Source organism: Gorilla gorilla, chromosome 3 (assembly GCF_029281585.2).
Source record: "Gorilla gorilla gorilla isolate KB3781 chromosome 3, NHGRI_mGorGor1-v2.1_pri, whole genome shotgun sequence".
In the NCBI taxonomy this organism is placed as follows: Eukaryota; Metazoa; Chordata; class Mammalia; order Primates; family Hominidae; genus Gorilla; species Gorilla gorilla.
Window position 1 is genome coordinate 98018406 of NC_073227.2, and position 17462 is coordinate 98035867.

The window sequence follows — 17462 nt, forward strand, 5'->3', positions numbered from 1 at the left end:
TAATTTATCATCTGCATAAATTAATATCTGAAATGGAAAAAAGACATCACTACACAACCTATGGATATTAAGACATCATAAAATATTCTGAACAACTTTCGGCCCGTAAATTTGAAGATTTACATAAAATGGGCAAATTTCCAGAAAACACAACTTTCAGAAACTCATAGAAAGAGGAATGGAAATCAGAATAGTACTATAATTATTAAAGAAATTAAATCAGTAATTTAAAACTTCCTACCAGAAAAAAAAAAACCCAGAAAGAAAAAAAAAAATTCAACCTTAAATAAATTCATCCAAACAACAGAAAATAAGGAAATACTTAAATAAATTTTACAAAACCAGTGTAACTTTAATATCACAACTTGACAAGGACACTGAAGAAAAAGAAGTACTGGCCAATTTCAGTCATAAACACAGATGCAAAAAATCCTATATAGGCTGGGCGCGCTGGCTCACACCTGTAATCCCAACATTTTGGGAAGCCAAGATGAGCTGATTGCTTGAGGTCAGGAGTTCGAGACCAGCCTGGCCAACATGACGAAACCCTGTTTCTACTAAAAACATAAAAATTAGCTAGGCGTGGTGGTGCGTGCCTGTAATCCCAGCTACTCAGGAGGCTGAAGCAGGAGAATCGCTTGAACCTGGGAAGTGGAGGTTGCAGTGAGTCGAGATCACGCCACTGCACTCCAGCCTGGGTGACAGAGTGTAACTCCATCTCATAAAAATAAATAAATAAATAAATAAATAAATAAATAAATCCTAAATAAAATATTAGCAAACTGAATCTAGGGTATAAAAAGATAATAATTTATCATAATCTTGTTGGCTTTATTCTAGGAATATCAAAGGTGGTATAACATACAAAAAAACCATCAATATAATTACCATATTAAAGGATAAAAATAATCTACTCATCTTAATAAAGAAAAGCATCTGATAAAATTCAAAATCTACTCATGTTAAAAAAAAAAAAACTTGCCTAGCAAACTAGGAATAGAAAAAACTTCCTTCATCTGATGAAGTTTATCTATATAAAAACTACAGTGAATATGATACTTAATCAAAAATTATGAAATTAGACAAGGATGCCCATTATCACCACTTTTAGCTAGTTAGTGCAGTAAGAGCAGGTTGGCAAGAAAATTAAAAGGATTAGAAATGGAGTAATACAACTCTCATTTCTTGCAGATGACATAATTGTATACATTAAAATAAAAAATGCATTAGCATTAAAAACTATTTAGCAAAGTGGTTGAATATGTTCTTTAGCAAGGCATTTAGTAAGTGTTTAGGAAGATGACTGAATACGAAAAAATATACAAAACTCAATTGTATTCCATTAATCAGTAACAACCATTAAGTTAGATAAATCTTTAAAATGACTATTTTTAAGCGAATTAAGAAGTTAGTATTTAGAATAAATGTAATACAATATGGGCAAGCCCACTACATAGAAACTTAAAACTACTGAGAGAAATTATAAAAAGCGTAACAAACAGAAGAATAGGATCCACTGTTGTAAACATATCAATTATTTCCAAAGCCATCTATAGATTCAATATAATCCCAAATAAAATCTCTACATTTTGAAGAGGGGAGAGATTTAAAAACCTCGTTCTAAAAATTTTAATAAAAATACAAGGTAAAAGAACACAGATGCCAGAACTAGCCAAAATTCTTTAGAATAGGTCAAGAGGGAAGACTTACTCTACTGGATCTCAAGACTTTTTATAAAGCTGTCCATAATTAAACACTGTTACATTGCTATAAAGACTCATGGAAGAGAATAAAGAATCCAGAAACAGACCTACACAAACATTGACACCTGATTTATGACAAAGATGACATTAAAAAACAATAGTGAAAGGACAACCTAATCAATAAATGGCTCAGAGTCAATATAAAATACACATGGAAAAGTCATAAAACCTAATTCTAAACATTAGAAGTAAAAAAAAAAAAGGTTTCTAGATAATGACATAGGAGAATATATTCATGATCTTCTGGTATGAAAAAATTCTTAAAAAGGATAAAAGTGGTACCATAACAAAAAAGATCAACAAATTGGACTGGAGTACATTAAAATTTTTCTGTTTGTCAAAAGACAAATTAAGAGAACGAAAAATTTAATAATAGCATGGGAGCACATATTTGCAACATATTACCAAAAAAAAGCTTACATTTAAAACATACAAGAACTAGCCAGATTGTCTCAATCTCTTGACCTCGTGATCTGCCCACTTAGCCTCCCAAAGTGCTGGGATTACAGGCGTGAGCCACCACGCCCGGCCGAGATATTTAATTTTAAAGTAAGTTAGAAACAGCATACACATGCTATGTATACAGCTTAATTAAATTGCCACATATTCCTAATTCTTTACTAAGAAGGCCTCTATAATAAATTTGCTGATTTCTATTGATCAACTTTTAGTCTTTTTAGCCATAAACTTTTCAGATAATATTAATTTAGTTTTACCTTATTATAAACCTTACTTTATGTGAAGGAGTGGGGAAGAAGGGCGTCTTATGATGAAGAGAATTTTAAAAGAATATAGCCAAAATGTCATCATGGCCACTATGCTGGAACTTACGATTTTTCTAGCTGTTTCAGAATTCTGTTATTTCAGAAAGACATCATGCTAAGAAAAATATTTGTATGCAGTAGTATCTCCATACTTTTACCCGTATTTTCAGAGCTTAAGCAAAAAAAAAGTTTTAAATCAAATACCTAATAGTCTTCTTTTTTTGTTTTTGTTTTTAATATATATTTTTTTGAGACAGAGTCACGCTCTGTCACCCAGGCTGGAGTGCAGTGGCGCGATCTCAGCTCACTGCAGCCTCTGCTTCCCAGGTTCAAGGGATTCTCCTGTCTCAGCCTCCAGAGTAGCTTGGATTACAGGCACGCACCACCACGCCTGGCTAATTTTTGTATGTTAGTAGAGACGTTTCACCATGGTTTCACCATGTTGGCCAGGCTGGTCTCGGAACTCCTGACCTCAGGTGATCCGCCTTCCTCGGCCACACAAAATGCTAGGATTACAAGTGTGAGCCACCACGTCCAGCCTGGTCTTCTTATAGAAGAAAACTTCCATTTGGAATACAATGATTTTAAATTGTATTTAAATAAATCTGGTGTTCTTAATTTAAAACCTAGCTGCAAAATTTCCACAAACGTGTAGTGAATCAAACTAGTCATTTCATTCATTAAAAATCTGTAAAATGTGTGGGTTCCAAGTCATTTGCATCAAATGCAAACAACTAATAACTGTGTATTTTTGTGATTAAGAGCAAGATAATCTTAGATTCACAGCTCTGGCACTGATTAGCTATGTATAAATAAATTACTTTAGTCTCTGAATCTCAGAATTTCCATCTCTAAACTGTGAGTTAAAGTTCCTATGTCCTAGGTTCTTAAACAAAATAATGCAACTAATCTCCTAACATATTGCTTGGTAAATAGAAAACATTCAGTATATGAAAAGAAGAATGTTCCACTAACATAGGATATACAATGGAAGGAACTCCAAACCCATAGGCAATTATAAAAAACAGTCAGGTGCTCTTGAGGAACATATAATATATCAGCTAGTTAATAATATCTGTAGAATTTATTTTACAGCTTTGTCACTAACAGTTACCTGCGAGATTGTCAAGCATGAAGTTCAGTAGCTTTCGGGTTCCATCTGGGTCCTGGTATAAGTTGAGAATATCCTGTGATAAAGGATTGCCTAAAGCAGAAGACAAAAATAAAACCTGTAAAACTTATAACTGCAAGGCAAGACAGAAATGTATACTACAAAATAAAATACTAATTTCTTAAATTGAATTCTACTGTATTTAATCTATTATATACATTTAAAAATGTATGTGTAAATAAATATTCTCTTTAAGATAGTCATAAAGAAAAACTTCAGAATCTTCAAACTCTAAAATTTGGGCTTGTCCAAAACATATATACACATATACATAAAAGCATATATATTAATCATAGTCAATTCTGAAGTAATCACAACCTGGCACCTTGAAGTAATCCTATAGGTTCTACATTAATCTTTGAAAACCTGCATTTATCTTTTAAGACCACAGACAAACTCAAATAGCCATATAGGGGAAAGAATGAGTGATATCTTAAAAAAGAAGGGTCTTCGTAGAATATTTATATTACATATAGGGAAAACAAACATATTTCAAGTAAGAAGAAAATGTGTTACCAAGATATGTGAGTGAAATGTGAGAAGAAAAGAATTTTGTTATAACAGTAATTAGGAATGTGTGAGTACTAAGAGTACAGATTTATCATACATCAAAGAACACACTATTGGTAACAGACTATATAGTCTCTTAAGAAATAAAGGAGGTATTCATTAAGACAAGCATGCAACAACAGTCTAGCATTCAAATTTGAAAAAATAAAAACCAAAGAACTTCCAAAATTGAAGGTTCTGTTAAATAACAAATCAACCAAACCTTCAATGCAACACATACCCACCAGCACAGCTACACATTTTTTTGAGACAGTCTCACTCTGTTGCCTGGGCTGGAGTACACTGGCACAATCTGGGCTCACTGTAACCTCCAGCTTCCGGGTTCAAGTGATTCTCGTGCCTCAGCCTCCCAAGCAGATGGGGACTACAAGCGCCCACCACCACGCCCACTAATTTTTGTATTTTTAGTAGAGACGAGGTTTTATCATGTTGGCCAGGCTGCTCTTGAACTTCTGGCCTCAAGTGATCCGCCCGCCTTGGCCTCCCAAAATGCTGGGATTACAGGCATGAGCCACTCTGCTTGGCCTAAACAAATTTTTTTAATGACCAACCAAATGTTACAAAGAATGCAGAATACCTTGAACTCTTCTACTTCAATTCAATTACTGGTAAATGGTATGAATACTTTGGAAGTCTGGTTGGTAGTTTCTAATTGACTTGCAAGTGGGAAGAGGAAACTTCCTAGGGTGACGGAAATACTCTAATCTTGATTTAGGTGCTGGCTATTAAGGTGTATACCTTTGTCAAAATTAGTGAAACTGGATTTTAAATATTTGGATATTTTACTGAATGTAATTGTAACTCCAAGTACTAGGGGAAAAAAACCTTGATGAATGAGTTAGGCAGCAGATTAGACACAGCTGAAAAGAAAATCAGTCATCAAGAAAAATAGATTCAAAGAAAATTATCCAAAATGCGTCACTGAGAGTCACAAAGATGGAAAACATAAGACAGTAAAAGATATAGAAGTTAGAATACTATATGAAATTGGAGTTCTAGAAAGAACAAGACTTAAGTTCTGATCCAACATGTAAAGATTTTAAAAGCTGTCACTCCTGTCCTCACAATTGAGGTTATAGGACAAACTGCTGTCCCAAACACAAACAAGCAGATACAGAGAATCACAACTTACTGGCAGCAGAAGTCCACAGCTAGAACTAGAACTAGAACACTTTGAAGTGTAACTGACAAATTACTGGAGGCTCCATGTAGATTAGCTTGAGAGTTAAAAACTCCAAGAGGGCCTAGTCTTAGGGCATTCCCACACTTTCCTAAGTTTTACTTCCAGGAGTCTTACCAGGCTCTCACTATAAAGACTGGAGAAAAATCTCCTCATTCTTCCAAAAGGGGGCAAGAGAAAGTAATGTTCTCCTTAATAAGTACTATCTTCAAAGGAAACTATTTTACCAGAATCTAAGTTTTCCCAAAGCTTAACAGACCTAGAGTAAGATAAATGCCCTCTCTAGCCTTTGACATCAAGTAGGGAAATAGTCAACTCTGGCTCACTAAGGCAGACCTAATTACAGGACTATAGGGCACTTCCTCTCCCTCCACACCTTACCACTACATCAACACCTACAGCAAACAGTAAACATATTTAACTCCCAGCCAGAAAGAGAGATTAGAGAGAGAAGTGAGAAAAGGCAATATCTGAAGAGGAAAGGCTGCAAATTTTCGAAAACCAGTTTTTTAAATAAATAAACTGATACAAGATGCACAATATATACAAAGAAGTTTATGAAAGGATTTCATTTAAAAACAGATTATAGTGCAAACTAGAAAATGACAAACAGAAGACTTTAAAACAAGATGGGTTGTGGCTGGGCGCGGTGGCTCATGCCTGTAATCCCAGCATTTTGGGAGGCCAAGGCGGGTGGATCATGAGGTCAGGAGATCGAAACCATCCTGGCTAACACAGTGAAACCCCGTCTCTACTAAAAATACAAAACATTAGCCAGGCGTGGTTGCGGGCGCTTGTAGTCCCAGCTACTTGGGAAGCTGAGGCAGGAGAATGGTATGAACCCGGGAGGCAGAGCTTGCAGTGAGCCGAGATTGAGCCACTGCACTCCAGCCTGGGCGACACAGCAAGACTCCGTCTCCAAAAAAGAAAAAAACAAAAAACCAAGATGGGTTGAAAGAACCACCATATCAAAAGAATAAACAGGAGAATGACAAGTGTCAGCAGCGATAACAGGAGCTAGAATACAATAAAATAGTATCTCCAAAGAGTTACACAAATTGTAATTGAGACTTCAAACACTCCTATGCTTACTGACAGAAAAAAGCACACAAAAAATTAGTAAGGTTGAAAAACAGAACACTATCAACCAACTTGGCCTATTATTTACATAATACTCCACTCGGAAACCAAAAAATATGCATTCGTTCCAAGTGCACATGAACATTCACCAGTGAGACCATATTCTGGGCCAGAAAACAAACTGTAACAGATTAAAAAAGAAATAAAATCATACAAAACATACAGTTATGGCCTAACAAAATAAAACTAGATACCAACAGACAAATACCCAGAAAGTTCCCAAATATTCTGAAATTAAACATCACACTTCCCAATAATCCATGAGCCAAAAAGGATGTCACCAGGAGATTTGTTAATGTTTTAATTGGTCCGGGCATGGTGGTTCACACCTGTAATCCCAGTGCTTTGGGAGGCCAAAGTGGGAGAACTCCATGAGGCCAGGAGTTCAAGACCAGTCTGGGCAACATGGTGAGACCCCCATCTCTACAAACAAAAAAATTTATTTAACTGGGCATGATGGTGTGCACCTATAGTCTCAGCTACTCACAAGGCTGAACAGGAGGATTGCTTGGGTGCTGGAGTTAGAGGCTACAGTGAGCTATGATAAGACCACTGCACTCTAGCCTGGGTGACAGACTGAGACCCTGTCTCAAAAAATAAAAGTATAATCAAATGTTTTGGGTTAAAATGGAAACATGACATTATCAAAATTTGTAGGATATGGAAAAACTAGTTTTTAGAGGGAAACTTACAGCTTTAAATGCTGATATTAGAAACAAAAAGATCTAAACTCAAGATAAGAACAAATGAAACCCAAAGCAAGCAGAAGAAACTAAGAGCAGAAATCAATAAAATTTAAAAAAAAAAATACCAAATTCAAAACGTGGCACAGTTTGAAAAAGAGGCAATAAAACTGATACATTTCTCTTTGACCAGAACGAAAAGACACAAATTATAAATATCAACAATGAAGGGACAGCCAAAGAGACAGTAAAAGGAAAGGAATTTTTTTTTTTTTTTTTTTCAGACTGGAGTGCAGTGGCGCAATCTGGACTTACTGCAAGCTCCGCCTCCCAGGTTCACGCCATTCTCCTGCCTCGGCCTCCTGAGTAGCTAGGACTACAGGCGCACACCACCATGCCTGGCTAATTTTTTTTTTTTTTTTTTTTTTTTTAGGAAGAGACAGGGTTTCACTGTGTTAGCCGGGATGGTCTTGATCTCCTGACCTCGTCATCTGCCCACCTCAGCCTCCCAAAGTGCTGGGATTACAGGCATGAGCCACTCTGCCCAGCCAGGGAAAGGAATATTAAGAAAACTATATGTGTGTAAATTTAACAACTTAGAAGAAATGGACAAATTCCTTGAAAGACAGAAACTACCAAAGCTCACTCAAAATGAAATGGATAGAAAACATCAGCAAAAATGGCAGAGTAAAAACCTCCAAAAATGTGCTGCTCTGTACAAGCAACAACGACCAAAAAATCCAAACAAACAAACAAAACAAAACAAAAAAGTTGTCAGAATCAACTATTTGAGAACACTGAGAATTAACCAAATTAGTGCAGGAGAATTAACCAAATGACTGCAGGAGAAAGCTGACATGGCTATAGGGGAAAAAAAGAAAAAGGTGGGAGGATAACCTTAATGACCTGTATCTACAAAAGAAATTGATGTAGAAGTTAAAAATGTTTCCATAAAGAAAATTCCAAGCTCATATGGTTTTACTGGAAAATGCTACCAATCATTTAAGAAAGCAGTAATAGAAACGTTTTGAGTTCTAAAGCATTCTGAAAACTCTTCCTGAAAATAAAAGTAATAGCAACAACTTCCAGAGAGAGTATTTGTCCATATTCAACTTGCATTAATGACAAAAACCATTCAGCAAATATGGGGAAGAAGGAAAAGTTATTTAACCTGAAAGGATATCTACCAGAAATCTACAGTTAACATTAATGGTGAAAGATAATGCTTTCCCCCTAAAATCAAGAACAAGGTAAGGATGTGCACCATTGTCACTTCTATTCAATATAGTACTAGAGGTCCTAGCCAATGTGATAAAGCAAGAAAAAGGAAATTAAAAATACATATCAGAAAGGAAGAAATGAAACTGTGTTCACAGATCAAGAGTTCGTAAAAAGCTCCAAGAAAAAGTAAATTTACAAACATCACAAGAGACAAGCTCAATACAATTAAATATCAATTGTATTTAATTCTATACAATGAATAACTGAAAATTTAAAAAGCAGTACCATTTGCAATAGCATAAAAAATCAAGTAAGTAGATATAAATCTAGCAAAATATTTACAAGATCTATACCCTGAAAACTACAAAACTTTATATGAAAATAAAGCAAAGAAGATCTGTGTAAATGAAGAGCTATACTGGAGTGAAAGACTCAGTAATAAGTCTCAAGATTAAGGTATTGATTATCCACAAACTGATCCGTATATTCAACATAATCCCATGACAAATTTCAGCAGGATATTTTGCACAAATCGTAAGTTCATTCTAAAATGTATATGAAAATGCAAAGTATCTAGAAATGTCAATGCAACTTGGAAAACCATGAACAAAGTTTGGAAACTCATAATCCCTGTATCATAGCTGATCATAAAACTAAAACAATCAAACGTTTTGGTATTAGCAGAGAACAATGGGACAGAATAGTGTGTTTAGCAGTAGATCCACACATATTTGGGCAACTGAATTTTGACAAAGTTGCAAGGAAAATTCCATGTAGAAAGTATAATCTTTTCAACAAATAGTGCTAGAATAACTAGGCATGCATATGCAAAATAATAAACCTCGTGCCGTATATAAAAATTAACTCAAAACAAACCATCAACCTAAAGGTAAAATCTAAAACTATAAAATTTCAAAAAAACAAATTTGCCTTCATTTCTATTGTTAAGTAATATTCCATTATATGGATGTGCCACAGGTTTTATACACACAACATGAATGAACCTCAAACACATTATGCTAAACCAAAGAATCCAGACTCAAAAGGTGACATACTGTATGTTCCAATATATGACATTCTGGAAAAGTAGTTGTCAAGGGCTGAGAGAAGAAGGTATTGACTTCAGCAGGCATAAATGAATTTTGGAGAGTGATGGAACTGTTCTATTTCTTGACTGTGGTGCTGGTTATGCAACTACATGTCTGTCAACATTCACTGAACTATACATCAAAGAGGTAAGAATTTCACTATATATAAATAGCAGGTCAATTTTTAAAGTTATTTTAAAAGTAATCTTTAAAAAAATATATTCAAGGCACCATTTCAAGAATAAACACAAGGAGTCTAGAAACAGAATAGAGCAATTTCAAACGAAGAGAAAGTAAATAGAATGAAAAATATGGGAAAAACCTACTTTTAGAAAAGCGAGGAAGCAGAAAAAAATTACCCACAGTGGAATCAAAAGGTAGGACAGCAGTAACAAAAATATCAATAATTATATGTAAGGCAACTGGTCTGAACCCACATTAAAAACAAAGAGTAGAATGGATTAAAAACAAAGTCCAGCTATATACTATTTATAAGAGCTATACCTAAATGTAAGCACACAAAAGGTTGAAAGTAAATGGATGAGAGAATATATACTAGACAAACATTAACCAAAAGAAAATTGGCATAGCTATATTAGAAATACAGACTATAAGAAAAAATCCTAATAAGAAGCTCAGTACCTAGTATTGGGTTCAATTCACCAAAAGACACTATCATCAGAAGATTATAACAATATTAAGTGGGAACTACCTAATAAAATAAACCCAAGATATGTAGAGCAAAAACTGACTGAACTACATAAGAAAATAAACAATTCCATTTTAATGGAAATTTTAACAAAAATACGGAAAAAGCCAACAGTCAAAAATTTCTAAAGACATAGGAAATCTGAGAAATACAACTTACAAATTGAACTAATGGACAAATATATAAATCCTGTGCCCAACAATTAGAGAAAAGAAATTCTTTTCAGATACAGGTTAAACATTTACAAAAACCAATCATATACTACGCCATAGGGCAAGAATCAACAAATGTCACAGGACTGGTTCATTAGTCTATAATGCAATTAGGTTTAAAGCTAACAATAAAAATAAATTTAAAATCACATGCATGGAAATTTTAAATAATATTTTAAATAACCGACAAGTCAAGGAAGATATGATAACCCATATTAAAAATACTTAGACCGAAACAGTAATGAAATACTTCCTATCAAAATAGTGTATGCAACAAAAAAGTAGCCAAACAGGCAAAGCTGTAGCCTTAAATGCTTATATTTGAAAGTATGTAAATCTATAATCCAGTATAGGTACACATTTATCTCAACTTCCAGAACCAAACAATGCATAGTTGCCACCAACATATACTGATGCCTTTAGCATAGTTGAGTTCTGCTGTCTTGTTAGAACCAGAAGAAGCTCCACGGTAATATGGAATTAAAGGCATAATAATCTCCACATTTTAAGTATCACAGTCTAATACCAGCTAAACAATAGCTGGAAACGGACTATGAATATATAGATAATTATATAGTAACTATATATGAATCACTTTACTAATATATTGCATGTATTGGATGTCATATTCCAGAAAAAGATAATAAAATTAGATAAAACATGTAAATCTAAATATGAATAAATCATATGTCCCATTTAAAAAGAGAAAAGGGAAAATATCACAGAGATGATCCAACAAAATTGACTCATTAACAAAAATTTCTTGGCTCTCTGCCTATGGAGTAGTCATTTTATTTTATTCCTTTACTTTCCTAATAAACTTGCTTTCACTTTACCGTATGGATTTGCCCCAAACTCTTTCTTGCAGGAGATCCAAGAACTGGAATTGGGACCCCTTTCCAGTAACATCTTTCTGGCAAACCATGGAAGCAGTAATACTGAAGAGACCGCTCACCCAAAGGAAAATCATCTGCGCACAACAGCAATCGGCCAACTTTAGGTATCACCTTTTGTCAGAACTCGGAGTTATGAATGGTTCTCAACATACTGACGCTTTCTGACTGAGCTCCTCTCTACCCCAAATACAAGAGACCCTAAAAGTTAGAAAGGAATATCATCGCCCCTGTTCAGCATGAAGAAGTTACAGAAGATGCACTCTTGTCCCTCTGCAACCCTTAGGATTAAAGGTTCTCTTATAAAAGGGAGCAGAGAAATGTCAGAGTTCTCTGAACCAGAGCAACTCTATCTTGAGTAGGGGCTGGGTAAAATAAGACTGAGACCTACTGGGCTGCATTTCAAGATGGTTAAGCATTCTAAGTCACAGGATGAGATAGGAGGTCAGGACAAGATACAAGTCATAAAGACTTCGCTGGTAAAACAGGTTGCATAAAGAAGCCGGCTGAAACCCACCAAAATCAGGATGGCAATAAGAGTGACCTCCAATCGTCCTCACTGCTACACTCCCACCAGCTCCATGACAGTTTACAAAGGCCATGGCAATGTCAGACAGTTACCCTATATGGTCTAAAAAGGGGAGGCATGAAAAACCCACCCCTTGTTTAGCATATAATCAAGAAATAACCATAAAAATGGGCAACCAGCAGCCCTAAAGGCTGCTCTGCCTATGGAGTAGCCATTCTTCTATTCTTTTACTTTCCTAATAAACTTGCTTTCACTCAAAAAAAAATTTCTCAAAAGTTCTCATAACTAAAATACATTGAAATAGTAGTTAACATCTTCTCAACGAAAACAGAAAACACCAGGCAATGACAGTTTTACAAGACTGTTTTACCAAGATTTCAAGGAATACATTAATTCAATTTTACATAAACTCTTTCAGAGAACTGAATAATACAGAATTTTCCCCACTGCTTCTACGGTCATTATAAACCTTAGATACACATGCATGAAAGACACAGGTCTACTTTATTCATGAACATACCCAGAAAAATCCTTTAAAAAATTGTTAGGAGAATCAGTCTACTATGGGCCTTGTGCCTCCCTCTGCATTCTTGGTTAGTGTGACTGATTCCAAGGGTTATCTGTCTCTTGATACTGAGTAGTCTCTATAATTACTTATATAGGCAACTAAATAGGTCAAGGCAACCCATCATTACTATCATGTAACTGTTACCCTGGGGAAGCAAGACTAGTAGCTTTTTGCTATTTTGCTACAATATTTGCTGCTTACTTAAAAAGTGCTGGACCCCAAACCTGGATTACTCAATTGCATGCAATACAAACTGACTGTGTACACAGCCTGCATCTGGGCCCATTTTGTAGCTTGGGTAATAATGTTCTTTTTCTCTGACCCAGGAATCTTATGTCTTCTGCCACCATCCATGAACCAGTAACTGCCTAACTTATGAGCTTTTAAGTAGGGTAAAATCTCAAAGCCTTTACAGTTCTAGACAGATATTTATCAAATTAAATCCAGTATTATATAAAAGTATGTAACAACATGACTAAGTTGAGTTTATCTCAGCAATGCAAATTTGTTTAAAATTGGAAAAAAAAAGTGTGTGTATGTATATGTATATATTTTACCATATATTTACCTTATTAACTTTTGATGAGAAAAATAATATAATCATCTCTACAGGAGAAAAGTACTTGATAAAATATCTGAAAATGAACTAGCAAAGTAGGAATCGAAGGAAACTTCTAAAATCTAAAAAACTTTTTTAACAAAAACATACAGCAAGTATCATTCTTAATAAAAACTATTAGAAGCATTCCCTTTAAAACTGGAAACAACAGAAGTACGCCCAGTATTAATGCTTCTACTCAACATCATACGAATTATCCTAGAGTCAGTGCGTTAAAATAAGAAAATTAAATATGTAAGAATTGGAAAAGAAAAAAAAAGCTATAATTTTCAGCAGATGAAATGATTACTGCATGTAAAACTCCAAAAAATTTGCAGACAAGTTTTTAGAAGAATGAGAGCTTAGCCAAGAAGGCTCACTATAAGATTAATTTTAAAACAAACAAAAACCAAAACCAATTGTATTTCTATATCCAATAGCAAATAGGAAATAACCAAGAAAAGAGAAAAAAAAAAAAGAAGAAAAAACCTTAAAAAATAAAACAGTTGGCCAGGCACGGTGGCTCATACCTGTAATCCCAGCACTTTGAGAGGCAAAGGAGGGTGGATTACCCGACGTCAGGAATTTGAGACCAGCCTGGCTAAATGGTGAAACCCTGTCTCTACCACAAACACAAAAATTACCTAGGTGTAGTGGCAGGAGCCTGTAATCCCAGCTACTCAGGAAGCTGAGGCAGGAGAATCGTTTGAACCCGGGCGGCAGTGGTTGCAGTGAGCCAAGATCACGCCACTGCACTCCAGCCTGGGCAACAGAGCGAAACTCCGTCTCAAAAAAAAAAAAAAAAAAAAAAAAAAGGGAAAAAAGACAGTTGTGGTTTACAATAAAAACAAAAAAAAAGTATAAAGTACCTAGAAATAAGTCTAACAGATGTACTTGATTGGTGTAGAAAGCTATAAATTTTATTAGAAGACATTAAATAAATGGACAAAGAGCCCAAATTCATGAACAGGATGATTGAATACAATTAAGATGTCAATTCTTCCTAAATTGATCCAGACAGTCAATGAAATTCCAGAGTTCAAACAGAGTTTTTCATGAAACTTAACAAGCTGTTTCTTATGTATGAGGAAGAGCCACGGTGCCCAAACTGTCAAAACACTGCTAAAGAAAAATGTGAGGGGACTTTCAAAACCAAGTATCAAGTTTTAATATAAAGCCATAATAATTAAGACAATATGCTAATTGGTACGAGGTTAGACAAATTTACTACTGGAAAGGAAAAGAAATTCCCAAAATAGACCTAGACAAAGTTAATACATAAGAGAAGTGACTTTACTGATCACTGAGAAAAGGAAAAACTATTCACTAATGATGTTGAGACAACTGGTTACTCATAGGGAAAAAACAAAATTAAATTCCTCACCAAATTAGACCTCTCATACTATATTTAAAAATCAATTACAAGGGCCAGGTGCAGTGGCTCACACCTGTAATCCCAACACTTTGGGAGGCTGAGGCAGGTAGATCACCTAAGGTCAGGAGTTCGAGACCAGCCTGACCAAGATGGTGAAAACCCGTCTCTACTAAAAATACAAAAACGAGCTGGGCGTGGTGGCGGGAGCCTGTAATCCCAGCTACTCAGGAAGCTGAGGCAGGAAAATTGCTTGAACCCAGGAGGCAGAGGTTGCAGCGAGCCGAGATTTGCACCATTGTACTCCAGCATGGGCGACAGAGCGAGACTTTGTCCCAAAAAAAAAAAAAAAAAAAAAAATCAGTTACAAGTGAATTAAAGAATTAACTGCGAAGAGCAAAACCTCAAAACTTTTAAAAGATGATATAAGAGAATATATTTCTGATCTGGGAAGGACAAGATTTCTGTTATTAACAACACACAAATGTACTAACTACAAGAGAAAAGATTTTAAAACTCAACTACATTAAAAATATCAAATCTGGCCGGGCGTGGTGGCTCACACCTGTAATCCCAGCACTTTGGGAGGCTGAGGTGGGAGGATCACCTGAGGTCAGGAGTTCGAGACTAGCCTGGCCAGCATGGTGAAACCCCATCTCTATTAAAAATACAAAAATTAGCCAGGCACAGTGATGCGCGCCTGTAAATCCCAGCTACTTGGGAAGCTGAGGCAGGAGAATCACTTGAACCCGTGGGGTAGAGGTTGCAGTGGCCGAGATCACGCCACTGCACTCCAGCCTGGGTAATAGAGTGAGACTCTGTCTAAAATATATATATATATTCTACTCATTAAAAAGATACCAGAAAGAAAAACAAAAGGAAAAGCCATAGAGTGGGAGAAGACACTTATAACGCAAAATAGAAAAAAGAACTCCTCCAATTCAATAAGAAATCATCTAATAGAAAATAGGCTAAAAACATCCACAGTAATTTCAAATAAATATAATGGCCAACATACACATGAAAAGATGCAAAATCTTATCAGCAATTAGGAAAATGTAAATTAAGAGTACAGTTAGAAACTCATACTCAATAACTGACAAAACTTAAAAATCTGACAATATCAAGTGTTGGAGAAAACACTGAAAATGAAAACTGTATTATTTTGAGTAGAATCTTTTAGTACAACTACTTTGTAAAACATTATGGTATTGCCTAAAAAAAACCTAAGGATGTACAGACCTCTACATCCCAATTCCACTCCTATGAAGTATATCAGGAGACGTGTATGAGAATGTTCATGGCTGTACTGCTTATAGTAGCCAAAAACAAAAATGGAAGCAACCTAAATATCTACAGCAGAATGAGTGAATTATAGCATATTCACATATCAGAATACAATACAGCAGTAAAACAAAGAACTGTCATTAGATGTATGCATCAACATGGCTGAATCATAAAAACATAAGGCTGAATAAAAACCAAGTCATAAAAATTACATTCAGTAGGATTCCATTCATAAAAAGGTTAGAACACCTTTAACAGATACATACATAACCCCAATATCTAAATTCAGGGTAGTAGTAACATCTGGGAGAAAGACATAATCGTGAAAGAAAACGCAGGAAACATAAAAGGTATAGGGGATCTATAATGACAAGGTGTGTTTGTGCCTATTTCCCCATAATCTCACCAACAGGGGTATTTTGTCATATTTTTTGAATTCTCCCAATCTGATAGGTGAAAAATGTAATTGAATATAATTTCAATTTCTACTATTATTATGCATAAGGCTGATCAAGTCCAATTTTAGACCTCTTTGTACATCATCTGGTATGAACTATTAATATGTTCTCTACTAGACTGTTCTTTTTCTTACTGATTTTTAGAAGCTCACATACAACACAAAAATAAGTATTTTGCCTCCTATATAAATGAAAATTATATTTCCCAGTGCATTTTTTTAAAACAGGTATTTAAAATATTGGCTAATAGGAGAATGACTATTCATTTAATTATTTTCTTTAAAATGTATGTTAATTATTCTTTTATATTATATTTCAAGAATAAAACAAATTTACAAAGTAAAAGAAAGTCTTCCACTGACATGGTCCATAAACAGACCAAGTAATCCTTGGAAGAAAGCTAGAAATTTTCAAAATTAGTGAGGTCCTACATATATTTATGACCTGGGACATCAATTTTTATTGCTCAAGGACAACTTGTTGGCCCATATGTCGGATAAAGTATTGCCTTACACCTTAGGACATGAATTCTAAATTCTTTTAAAATAACTGTATGAGAATTGCTTCTACTTATGCCTTTTCTTCATAAAATTAATATATTTTTATTTTTCTAAGTGACTTCACAGAACACTTCCAACTTACTAGACTGGCGGTGTCTGTGTCTATAGTTTTAAAATTGGCCTTCTTATCCTAATTCCTCAAATAACTTACTCTCCACGCTCTCCTCAAATCTCAAAATAAAATTTCTAAAAATTAGCTTGTTGAGCCAGCATGACCCAAATCATTACTAAAATTTCAGTATCTGAGTTTCAAAGGAAGAAAAGAATATAGAGGAAAAAAATCTTCCAGTTTCAAGACAAAATGTCTCAGAAGCAGTTCATTCTCATTGTTTCTTTTAACTATATCACAGTGCTATTTCAAATGTTCCATTCCATTTTTTTGACATAAAGTACCATAATATGGCTAATAAAACTGACTTTGAAATTATTTCAAATTTTACCTTCCTAAGAATATAAAACTACCATTCATTAGCAACACCGTATCCCTTCAATTGCTTCAAAAGCCACTCCTGCTATTACCATCTTAAACTTTTTTAAAAGGAAGAGATCTGGTTTTCTGGATCACCTTGGAAAGTGACACTGACAAAAAACTAAATAGACTCTCAAAGAAGTTTAGAAAAGGGCTACATATAGGTACTTACCATATAACAAATTGAAATTTAATAAAAAAGAATTTAACCATAGGCATAACCAAAG

The 17462-nt window shown here is 34.7% G+C and overlaps 1 protein-coding gene across 5 annotated transcripts in view; it reads right to left on the reverse strand.

The window, feature by feature from the left end:
• The window catches only part of CNOT6L (CCR4-NOT transcription complex subunit 6 like), a 106553-nt gene that overhangs the window by 39501 nt on the left and 49590 nt on the right, over positions 1-17462 (reverse strand). For all 5 annotated transcript variants that reach the window (XM_019025912.4, XM_031010373.3, XM_031010372.3 and 2 more), the window contains exon 5: positions 3642-3731. In XM_019025912.4, the coding sequence (XP_018881457.1) occupies positions 3642-3731 (90 nt within the window). The remainder of the gene's footprint in view (positions 1-3641; positions 3732-17462) is intronic.